Consider the following 13,055-nt stretch of genomic DNA (forward strand, 5'->3'; position numbering starts at 1 on the left):
GCAAGGTAGGTACATCGTGCCATGTAACGAGTCACGTGTTTGAAGTCAGTATAAATCGGAAGAATATGATGCTCCTTCCAATTCTGGGAGGGTAGTATTCCTTGGTGGTCTGGACTCCCGAGTCAGTGTAACTGTGTCCGCAAGAAATAGTTGGAAGAAGGGAACAGAGTTTGAAGACGCCTTGTGATAGGATGCCATACTGCAGGCCTATTTGTTCACCAAACTGTTGACAAATTGGACCATCCAGGTCAACAATCAAGGATATCATATCATACTGAGATGGAAGCGCAGGGAGTCAACTGCAAGTGCACCGAACGTTACCGTAGGATGCTAAGAATAATATGTAAAAACCGCCATTCGTCGGCCAATTAATGCAGAGTTCCGGGCACGAATCTGCACAAAACATTCAGAACCGAAGCTCACATGGATGTCCATGTAGTACCATAATATGCAAGCCTCACATTACTCGAACCAACATTCAGCATCGTCTTCAGTGGTGCAAATAGCATGTACAGTGGAAGCTTAGGAAGCAGTGCTATGGAGCGACGAATCACGCAAAATCCTCTAACAAGCATATGAACGGGTGTGGATGTGGCGGATGCCAGGTGAACCCCTAACAAGAGTATGTAACCCTAACTATGAAATTCGGAGGTGGCAATGTCATGGTAGGGTTGTTTTTCCTGATCTCTCCTCGGACCTCTGTTTGTGGTACCACGAACATTGACCTCCGAGAGGTATCTGAGCATTCTAGACAATGTCATGTTTCCTACTTTGTAGTGTTTCTCTGGGACTAACCATTGTCTCTTTCAGCAAGACAATACATACATACACCGTGTCATAAGGCTGCAAGTGTAATGCGTGGTTTTTGAACGTGAACATCAGCACACTGGAATGTCCTCCACAGAACCCTATTCTCCTGCATTATTTTCTAATCAATCATTAGATTGTTTCCCCCACTCTATGCACAAGTATTCAGTTATCTATCCTGCAATTAATTGCTTTGGACCAACTAAGATGAGTGCTGATGCACTATGCCCTCTCAAAACTTTCATACATCAATAAAATGCAATTCCAGTCCCCCTCCTGGGCATGTCTATCTTAATGGGTTGGCCTGTTGGGGAGTAACCATAGAACACTTGTTTTATTGTAGTAATAAAACGTGTTCCTTTTTCGGTTCGTTTTCATTTGTGAACAGTGACCGGTTAGTTTGTCCTGTCTAGTAAGTTACTAGTGAAGTGCAAATTATATATATATATACACACACACACACACACACACACACACAGGGTGTTCGGAAGTCAAAAATGGTTGTCTGAAAATTTCTACGACTTCACCAGTCCAAATGTTTGGCCTCCAAACTCCCCAGACCTTAACCCCATGGATTATTTTGTATGGGGCGCAGTTGAAAAAGACACCAATCGCACTTCCAGTAATACAAAAGCCCAGTTAATGGATAAAATTAAAAGTTTTTGCGGCCCTTCCCAGGGAGACTGTAGCATCAGCTTGTTCGAGGTTCCGAAGCAGAATTGAAGCTGTGATCGATGCTAATGGTGGTTATTTTGAGTAAATCTTGTTGATAGTATTGTAATTAACTCTGCCTGTAATGTTTTTTTGTCAATTCATTAAATTTAATAGATAAAGATTTTCTTTTTCCTTACGAAACTCTCAAATTTATCCCGAACACCCTGTATATATATATATATATATATTAGTGAAACAAATTTAAACAAAGATAGATAACACTTAAATAGAATACGAGAGGAAAGATTATCAAAACAAGTGTTCTTTTCCAGGTTGGCAGGAAAAGCCCCAGAGAAAGATAGAGATGTAGGTGGACTAATACAGTTAAAAGTACAAAGAGAGAAATATAAAATATTTTTAAAATGTAATTTTAATATTATTTTGCTTGTTAGTTTTATTTTTTTTGCTTTTAAACTGAAATTTAGGATTAATAAATTAGTTGATTTGATGTAAGCTGCATAAGTTTCGTAAATTTTTTAGGTTATCACATCGTGTGGTACTTTGTATATATAATTTATAATTATTTTATTGCACACATTTATTGATATTTTAATTATTGCATGTTTTAATTTGAGAAATTATTCATTTTACAGTTCTGTTCCAATTTACTTTATATGGCTGAAATATTTATCGTGGTTCCAGTATGGGTTTGAAGCATTAGCCATCAACCAATGGACGAATGTAAAATACATTGGTAAGTGTTAACTACAAAATTATATATATATATATATATATATATATATATATAATATGATGGGATATACTTTATCCGAGATTAGTACAAATTTATGACATTGTATAATATATATGTATGTATGATTCAAATTCTTGCAGATGGTTATTTAGTATTTTATTTATTTTGCATATGTATGATGTACAGGTCTCAGAATAAAACAAATTACATAATAAAATAAAACAGCATAAAAACAATTGTAAAAATCATATTAAATATTAAAAAGGTTGAAATGATTAAACATCAAAATTAAGAATCAGGAGTTTAATCCTTAAATCCCAGATCCACTCCAGGGTCAGTTTTAAAAAGTCCTCTTTATAACCCGAGAATGAGATAGGACACTCAAGCACAATGTGATTGATAGTCTGGATCCCTCTTCCACATTAAGTTGTATCTTGCATAAATGGAACTGGTCCATAAATGGACCAGTTCCATTTATGCAAGAATTCAGTCTTTGTGAAGTATGGAAGGAAATGTCTTGGTGGATAGGCAAGGAACTGTTTCCAATTATTTTTGCCCGGTTTGCTTAAGGCAAACTATGGGCAAAGTTCGGTCCTGCGTAGCGAGGGAGGGGCTATATTATTTATTATTGAGAGTTGGGAGCCAATAGCAGATCTTAAAGCTCAAGAGATTATCCTCAGTTTGATTCAGCTGGACATCGACCAAAGAAGCGTTTGCGCTGTTCAGCCACACAACTCTGCTGTGGAATAGACCAAACACAGTCCAATAGTACATAGTACAGTGTGTTGGCATCAACACCCCAAGTACCAGCATACATTTCCAGCTTTCCTTACCATTCAGGCTTAAGATGCATAAGTTTCCTAAATTTTTTAGGTTATCACATCGTGTGGTACTTTGTGTATATAATTATTTTATTTTACTACTTCATTACTTTCCGACACTACAATTGTTTCATATCATACCATTAAATTCTTACAGGGAATTTATTTTTGAAAAATGCAATTATCATGTGGTCTCTGCCGACTTTACCCTAAACATGGCGGAGATGACTCTTGTATTCCTAAATTAGTAACGCACCCTAAACCTCTGAAAAGCCCATCATATACTATACTAAACTTTTTATGCACTAGAAGTCTACATTATGAGGTCACTACCCCCAGACCAGTTTCAACTTTTGAGGCCTCATTAATGAGTAACCTCAATAAAGATTGAAACCGGTCTGAGTTTCTCATAATGTAGAACACAGAACAATACAGGTGCTAGGTTTCACATTATGGGTGACCAAGAATGATCAGAGCTTGCTCCACCCTTACTATGAGTTGCACTAACAAATGCACTGTCCAGTTATTTGCTTATACTTGGACTCGCCAAACTTTCAGTTTATTATTTTTTTATATATATAAATATAAAAAATAATGTAAATAACGAATTTATTAATAAATTCGTTATTTACATTATATATATATATAAACAATATTTTTTCATGTTTATTTTTTTTAGCATAATTGATATTTTATCCAAACATTGCATCCCCACGATTTCAAGCCACCAGCCGCCACTGGTACATGATCTCCAGTAAGCAGGGTATGGGCTCACAGTAATGAATGTCATTCAAAGACATCCACAAAAAACGTGCTTCATGAGTGAGTAGACCTCAATAAAGATTGAAACCGGTCTGAGTTTCTCATAATGTAGAACAGTAATACAGCTCCTAGGGGCTAGGTTTCACATTATGGGTGACCAAGAAAGATTTTAATCAGGTGTTGATTCCTCATCAAACCAGGCCTGATGACCAATTCCTTCTCCATTCATTCTAGTGCTAAATGGCACTATTTTTTTCTGATCAAGCAGTATATATAGTTGTGCAGATATTTGGGGAAACCATGCCATATTTCATTATATATAAGTTCATATAATAATAAATTACAATCTCTGCAACTATATTACTATGTTAACCATATTTCTAGATTGTGGGAAATCTAGAGATTAAAAAAAAGATGCATATTATTGATATTAATAAATTCACTGCAAAACAGAAAAATTGAATGCGAATGTTTCATTCACATTTTATCTCAACTACTCCACAAATGTAAATTGTTTTCAAAATGCTTCTTGTCAAATATTTGTTTCCTAATTCCTGTCAAACTTTCAGCATTAAGTTTCCTGCAGTGATCAGGTATCTTACCTGATCTGGCTTCAGCTACAAACATGTAGCCAAAATCCCACATGTACAAGTGCCACTTGCCTGCTGCAGTAGTGTTGCAACGTCAGCTTTCATGTGATATTATTTCCCACCTAATCAATCTACAATTCTCATAAAAGTAGTCTTTGGTTCTACTTCATGAGACAACCTAGATGTGAAAAGCCCTTCGAGGATTGTAACATTTATAAAGGGAGCTAATCATAATGGAGTCCTGGAACCTCATGCAGTTAAGTGACCCTAAATGTGTGCTTTAGTAGTAATTCAAATATGAAATAAAAAGTTGTTATAGCAACATGAGAAATGTGCTTTATATATATATATATATATTTTTTTTTCAGACTGCAAAAACAGAACATCATGCAACCCAGATGGGATATCTGTTCTCAGAAGTTACAATTTTATTCAGGTAAAGCTTTTTAGTAAAGCATTTTACATAACATTTAATAGTTAAAGTTAAGCACCTACAAAGTTCAAACATATTTAAATTTATTAATCAAATGCTGGTGTATCCAGTGACATATTAATCTGTGCGCAACTGTCTTCGTATAAAATGTCTTGTCAGACCTTATTGCCTTCTATCAATCCACCTACATTTTAGTTTTCCTCTATTCAGACACCTGTTTTATCTTACCTGATCTGCAACATGTACAGAAAACAATTTGTTCCTAGAAAACCCTTAACTGTGTATTAAGATAGTGCTATATTCAGAAATGCCGAGATTTTCACTTTCCATGTTCCAGTTTTTCTCCCGTTTCCAGAGGGAATATTGTACTGCAATTTGGGTGCTATGATCTTGATTAGCTACCTCACTGTAGTTGTCCAGTACTAAATAAGTTTGAATGCCGATTTTTAAGTTCAATTATTTCTTAAGTCCCTTACATTCAAAGTGTGTAACTTCTCTATCTTTTCTTTTCCAAGAAAGTTCTGATATGGCATCTAGTCTTGTTTGGTTTCTTGAAGCAATTGATTTTAATATTGTCTGGCAAGCTTATTTAAGTTTACATTTCATAATTTCAAATCAGTTTCTTGTAAAATTCTTAACTAGATTTGAAAGTTCAGTGATGATACTTCTCTTGGTTATATTGTGAACTTTGGTACTGCTCAACTGTTCATGAAGCAAGGAGTGCAAACAGGGTTTGAAAAGAATAATTGTCAAACAGGTAGAAGCACAATGCATTCCAAATCACTGAGAACAAAATATCTAGTACTGATTTAGCCTCCCATTTAACATAGCATGTCACCAGATCATGTATACGAGGCACATCTAGAAAGGTCCATACGCAATTTACTGACAAATATATAAGATATGGGAGAGGTTGCACATGCATGGTGCTGTGACAACTCCCACCAGTTCCAAAGTTTGTGGTGATAGTTTTTGTTGCAAGAAAAGAAGTGCTGCAAGTCAGACAACTGTTTTGCTGCCTAATGTAACGAGTGACATTAGGCAATAGTGTCATTTGTTTAAATAAGGGCATAACAATAAACAGTGCAATGGCTGGCTAAGTGTCACAATAGATGATCTCATGGAAACAATGAAGATGAAAATTGCGATTCCAACCTGAAGAAAAATAAATGAGCAAGATCCCTATTTAGTCCCAGAAGAGTGGCCAGCATTTTGACCAACACCTGTTTGAATTTTTTTACTGTCTGAAAACAATTTGAATGAATGTCACCACTACACACATGAAATGTGCATTTTGTCAATGAAAAGCATTTCATTTTTGCTCCAAAAATATGAGCCGATTCCATTCATTGCTGTTTATGCAGTCATTTTCAACATTTTCAGGACCCATCTGAAACATTGTTATACCAGAGATTTTCTGTCACATTTCATAAATGGCAACTCACTTGCTGATCTAATCTATTCTCACTACACTTGAGTTGGGAAGGGGTGAGAGTGCCCTGTTGTGACTCACAGGCATTGGGTTTCTTAGTGGTTTGTGTGGACTAAGAGGCGACGAGACCAATAAGGAACAACTCTGCAAGTAGAATTATAAATGTGCTTGTGTTTTCCCTAATATGAGTAGCTGGAAAAGTAGCTTTTAGATTTAAGTTATCTTAAGGTAATTTAAGATTTACCTTAAGATAACTTAAATTGAAGGGTTTTTTTTAACTAATGATGTAATGAGAATAATGTAATTTACATTATTCTTTACCTAATTTAGGTTAAGATGGGAAAATAACAAGTCACATGCTTGGTCAAATATATAAAATACAGAAATGGTGCAAATTTGGACCAAATCAATGGCGGCACTTGTCCCGTTAGAGACAGGACGAAAATCTGGCAATAATCTAACAAGATATTGATATTGCAATGGCTAATAGTCATACTGTGGTAACTGCATGAACTGAACAACTTTGTCCTTAATGCAAGACAGGGACACATTGCAAAGGGGTTGCAATGTGTCCCTGTCTTGCATTAAGGACAAAGGTACTTTCAGGGACACCTGAAAATATATAACTAAGTGACTTTGATAATAAAGATGACAGGTTAGTTTACCCTACTGATGACTAGACGTACGAGAGGAACCACAGTTTCGGACACTTGTACATGTGTTTGGTCGAGTGACCAAAGTGGTGCAAAGCTACCGTCCATGGAATTATGTCTGAATGCCTCTAAGTCAGAATCCCACCTAGCCACTGCAACAACTGTTTGTGCCTCATGCATTGAAGGCAGCGCTATCCAGAGCTGCTTTCGTACTGTCATGGTACAATCGCTTTGGCCACTAGAATGGAAGCATCAAGGCAGCCGTTAAGACTGTTGATGCTTCCTAAGCTGCACCAAATCGTCTAGGTGTCGTGCTTAGAAGAGCAGCCACCATACTGCAATCTATTGACTCATTCTCAGATGGAAGAAACAAGATATACTCATCCTAAACTGATTTAAAGGATCTGATTACATTAGAGCAACTTTTATATTAGGATTAAAACTATTAGTCCTTACTAATAGTGTTCAGATGACCATGACTTACCTTTATGGATGACTGCACAATGTCTTTGTACTTTAGTGCTGCCTACAATCTTACATGGTATGTGACAAGGGAAAAAAAAAAAAAAAAAAAAAAAAACTGAAGATGTTTCCCTCTAACATAGAAACAAAACATAAGAAATGGCTAAAAGTTGCGACATCTGTTTAATACTCATTTTGCTGAAAAATCCTGCTCAGAAAAATGTCTTTTTTTTTTAACATTGAACAGAAATCTCAGTAAACATATATGCAACTTTTGAAGGAGTAAACAGCATATAGAATAGATTGCTACAGCAAATTTTCAAAAAGAAATCCGGTCTAGGTAAATTGATATGAAAAATCATCTGAGCAAATTCGCTATCCCAAGATTCATGCTTCTGATCAACATGATTATTTTTGTAATAAAATTATAAGTTTGTACACATGAACTTAGTTTGCTATTGGTATGAAAAGTTTCTAGTTGTTTCTTGGATTGTGAAGGAAATCATCATTCCCAAAACAAAAACTTCTTATAGGAGGCCTAAAAAATTTCCATTAGAATTTATACTAAACCTTACTAAAAGTACTGAGCTGGATTAAATAACAATTACTAATAGGTTCTCTTTTGGTATAAATTCATTGGATTTGCTGACAATTTTGAGATCCTCAAGAAAGATTACAATTTGAAGGTTTTTTTTTTAGAGCATTGTAAAAAAATACAAACAGATGTAAAAATTTAATGGAATCACTGAATAGCCACAATTAAGAGCTGTATCAACCTATTTAAAATGACTGACACTTAGATAACTGCATGCAAGGACTTGACCTGATTTAGTTTTTTACTAAGCTGAGATTTATATTAAAGCCTAATTTATTATTCACAACCATAAATTACTGAAAATTCAACTAAGATTGATAGAGTATTTTAAAAAATGTCTTCTACAACTGAAGAGAAAATAAACAGGATAACATGGTGAGTATTACAACACATACAAGTAAATCTACATATGTCATGCTACAAACACTGCCACTTTTTCAACACTTTACCAAAGAATGATCCACTTGAACATAATTCACACTTAGCTTACGTTTGGGTAATGAATGAGCTTGCTATTGCAATCCTTGTTCTCTGACTGAAACATTCACAATTCTTGAATACTTGAAATAACTGAAAATGATTTTTTCCCCAACCTATTTCTAGGGTAACTTCAACTTCGATCTGATAATGCTAGCAGTGTTACTAGTAGGATTTCGTTTGGTTGCTTATGTAGTTCTGCTCTTAAAAATCAGGAGGAAAAGGTAGCACTTTGTCAAAGTAAAACAATAAATACCAAGTCAGCAATCTGTATATATAATGCTATTCACATGCCAAAATTTAGATGTAAATTATCAAAATCACTTGTGCAACTTCAGATAAATAAAAAACTCTTCAGATTACTTGTATAAATAATATTCAAACTAATATCTTAATTCAGTCATTTAGAATTACATTTCTGAATAATCATCTCTTAATTACTAGTTTCAAAAGTGCAAGTAGAGAATATTTTACTCAAATACCTTAAATGGACTGTACTTTACTTTCAATTAATGTTCATCCTCAAGATTTTCAGGCTGAAACACTTTTGGTTTACTCCATTATAAATAAGGGAGAAGTCATGGTTGTAAAGCATTTGCTTTATAATACAACATTCATGTTGGTGCTACCCGAGAGTGTTATGTCCATTAAAGTCATCGATTAAGAGTATGGGCTGAGGTGAGGCAGTTGAGATGATCAAGTTTCAGGATTTCAAGACAGCTAACCATTTGGTGATGTGGTTAGGCACATTTCCCTCCAACCACTATAGGGAAACAGCAGTGTCTTGATTGACAAGATTTTGACCCTTTTTTCACAGATTGCACATGTTGTGCAACCATCCAGGGCACACACCCAATTGTTTTGACAGTTAAACTCTTCAGTGATGAAAGTCTTGAAGCAAATAAATGTGTTCTAGAATGACATCTAGCTCACCTCCCGCCAATTAGCACACGTTCTCTGCATGAAATGTTCATCTCTTGCAATGTCATTTAGTGTCCCTACAGGCAGAGGCATGATTTCATAGCTCTCACAAGCTGTTGCCTCCTAATGCAGCATGGTCGACCTGTTCTTTAGCAGTCAGATACACCTTCTGTAATGGCTAATAGTCTGATACACAAACATCCTATTGATCCCCCAGTGTTTTAGTGTTAAAAAGAATAGGTGGCTGCATTCCAACCTTAAAGTGCTATTACAACTACATGTTTTCAAACTTCTCACGGCCAGACAATTCTCTCTACTGATAAACACAGATGGTCTGCTTAAATTGTAACATCTATAGGCAAGACTGTAGACAGTATAAAAAGAACATCTTCACTTTACATTTCATGCTGAAACTGACTATCATCATTAGTTGGCTCCAATATTGGATGGTATACCTGATGCAAAATCAGGAATTAACTACTTGGAAAATATGCAGAAATGAGAAACTTCCTTTAAGCCCAAGATCTTTAGATTTTGGGTTTTATTAGAATATGCAACATGTTTTATATATTAAAAACATAAATGTTGGTTAATTGCAACTATTTGGATTAGATATGAATTAAGAGCATGCTTAATTCAGATGCATAAAAATAGAATGCATATCTGAACCAAAATTCACTTTTGTGGCATTGCAAGTGAGTACCAATGAATAATGACTCCTATTAACTAATTCTAAGGGTGTGGTTCTATTCCAGATCAAGTGTAAAATATGCCTTCTATTACAGAAACTTTTTTTTTTTTTTTTTTACAAAAACCTTTTCCAATTGGTAATTAATAGTTAATCTATGTATTTGTATTTTTTACCTTGTTCCAGGAATTGAGGCTGAAGTGATAATACAACACTTTAGTACTATGAACCTGATATTAATATTGGGCTATAAAATGACAGTGAACTATTAAGAGTAAACTGTAGTAAGACAGCCCAAGAATGATTTACTTTAAAGATTTTAGCTTGAATAAATGTTTCAAGGAAATTACATTTTAAACATCTGGTGAATAGTGAAAAATAAAAAATCTGACAAGGTACATAAAGAAACCTCTCCACCTTCCTCAGGTAGACTCACAAATAAGTATCTGTTTTGTTTCTGAAAAAACAGAAAAACTGGGTAGCTGACTGCATGGTATGTTGACACCAATCTGAACATTATTCATACACAGGACAAATTTGGTTAGCCAAAATTCATACTTCACAAGAAGCTGGGGAACCAGAAGAAAGCAATGCTGATCAAAGAAAGCCTTTGAGCAATGCTGTCATGAACTGAAATTAAACATACCAAACAATGGAATGAAATACAAGGTGAGTGTTTAAAAGAATTTCCTTCTCTGGGGAAAGAAACCTTAAGTTGCATGAAAGATACTCAAGTTGCCTTACCATATTTTCAGGTTCCTGGTAGTTTTTCTCCATTAACCATTGATATGTACTCCTGAGTGCATTACTCTACAACAGGGTTTCTTTGGCTGTAAGGTGTACCTCTCCTATGGAGAGGTACACCTTACAGCCAAAGAGAATAAGTAAAACTAGAATGGCTGGGAACCAGTTTAATAACTATGATAATCAAGTTTATAATTAAATATGATAAGCCACACTATACACAAGATATCTGTTTGGCTTGTGGATATTTTTAGGACAGCAAATGCAGATTGTCACTTTCTGCTAATTTGTTAGCATAGTATTTCCTGATGCAAGTACACATGTAAATAAGGTTTGTACACTATCTTATATTGCAGATGGCTCTATCTTAAGCTTTCCTAAATGAGGCCATACTGATTTTTTGAAGAAAAATCAAATAAAATGATCAGAGTTGGTTGGGATCTGGACATCCTGTCCAAAAAAGGAATTTAACTGTATTTTTCAGTTTCATATTCAAAAATGTCAAAGTTGAAATAATTTGACAACAGGTAACTAATTTCTAGGTAAATATGTTCCAAGTATTCAACCATGTTAAGGAGTTTAGATTAATAGAAAAAGCATGTATCCACATGGATAGTAAGGTATTCATAGGACTAAATGTACATTTAAACAATTCCATGTGCACATCAGATCAATTTGTCCTCAAAGGAATCAGAGAGAGAGTTCAATTGATTTCATCATATGTACACCAATCTTAATTTTTTTTTTTTTTTAATTACTGAAAACATCTAATACTGATACCTGGGTTGGCTGCAAAATAAGCAATTTCAAAATCTGGAAAAAAAATTGAATAAATAAAAACAAGCACAGAAATGGAATAAATAATCAAACTAGTGAAAAAAAAAAAAAATTAACAGCATCTCAGGAAGAGAGAGTTCCATTTTATTCATTATAACTCATTTCTTACTAGTATCATCATGTGCTGATGTTAATGTACTTGGTTCTTACATGACAAGGCCATACTAATTTTGACAAGTTTATTTGCAAAGTATTAAGTTTGTTTTCTCATGTTAAAAAGGGATAAAATATTTGTGTCACATTTATTACATTTTTCTGGAATAAAATGTCTATGCCACATGTAATCAAATTTTTTAATAAAATTAATTTTTTTATTAAGAAATTTAATTTTATGCAGAACTTATTTAAAAACAAGCATTTGCTTGTTTTTAAATAACCAACTTGCCAATTTTTTTTTTAATTTTTTTTTTATTGCATGTGACTAGTGACAGATGCCAGGGACATAAAAACTAACTCATTAAATTACTGGAAAATAATTTTTTAAAAAAATTCTGTGCTGCCAAATGGACAAGTCCAGACAAATAACCTGAAACCACTGGCTCATTTTAAAGCCAGTGGTTTTAAAAAAGGCATTTGTCCATAAATAATGCACCAGCTAAAAAGGACAACAGTATTATTCAGAGCAATTCTTTCTAGAAAACCCAGATCCTGAACCTTGCCAATCAGATTATGAAGTAAAATTAAAAATCACCACATACCAGCAAAAGTTCATATCGTCTCTGATGTCCAATAGCCTTGCTTCCATGAAACCCAATGTTCCAAAAGTGACTAATCCTGTCTGTTAGCTGATATTGTCACTGCATATTCTCTATATCGTCTTGTAGGTTGAAAATTAGCACCTCTGCATGAGACAACTAATTTTCAGCTGAATAGCTCTTAATGATTCAATGCCTAGTCAGTATTTAAAACTAAGTTTTTCCAATCAAAGAACTAGAGGATCTTGCCAGTTAAGTTGTTTATATAAACTGAAGTATTCCTCAACTGCAATGTTATGCTGCCAAACATTTGAATGGATGACATTCTGTCCATTTCTAAAATGGTGAGCGCCAGGTCAGACCCGTTTGGAGAAAAAAAAAAAAAAAAAAAAAAAAAAAAAAAAAAAAAAAAAAAAAAACATGAAATTGCTATAAATTCTCTTTTTTTTTTTTTTTTTTTTTGGCAATGAGCCCTCTCCACTGCTATAACTGTTCCTAACCTGAGCACCAGATTTAGAATATGAATATTTGCAATTACTGGAGAACAGCAATTTATCACCCTACGTTTTATATTGAGGCAATTTCATTCAAAAAAATAACCTTTTAACAATGGAGCCAACATTTTTTTGTGCACTGAAGGTACTTATTTTTGAAATTTGAAAAGCTTACCTTAAGAGCTGAATACAGTACACCCAATTCTGCAGAACAGAAGACAATATGAATTTACATG

General features: G+C 34.3%; 1 protein-coding gene and 1 long non-coding RNA gene across 2 annotated transcripts in view; one reads left to right on the plus strand and one right to left on the minus strand.

Annotated features, from left to right (window-relative positions):
* LOC150108690 (protein white-like) overlaps window positions 1–8,686 on the plus strand; it is a 72,526-nt gene extending 63,840 nt beyond the window's left edge. Inside the window, exons 16-18 of the mRNA XM_090415362.1 lie at window positions 2,115–2,215; window positions 4,757–4,824; window positions 8,567–8,686. Of these exons, the coding sequence (XP_090271488.1) occupies window positions 2,115–2,215; window positions 4,757–4,824; window positions 8,567–8,668 (271 nt within the window). The 3' untranslated portion in view covers window positions 8,669–8,686. The remainder of the gene's footprint in view (window positions 1–2,114; window positions 2,216–4,756; window positions 4,825–8,566) is intronic.
* The window catches only part of LOC150108689 (uncharacterized), a 134,540-nt gene that overhangs the window by 108,274 nt on the left and 13,211 nt on the right, over window positions 1–13,055 (minus strand). The gene's annotated exons all lie outside the window — the stretch shown is intronic.

The sequence above is a fragment of the Typopeltis vanoorti genome, chromosome 3 (assembly GCF_054136105.1).
Source record: "Typopeltis vanoorti isolate ZY-2024b chromosome 3, IOZ_Tvanoo_1.0, whole genome shotgun sequence".
NCBI classification, from domain to species: domain Eukaryota; kingdom Metazoa; phylum Arthropoda; class Arachnida; order Uropygi; family Thelyphonidae; genus Typopeltis; species Typopeltis vanoorti.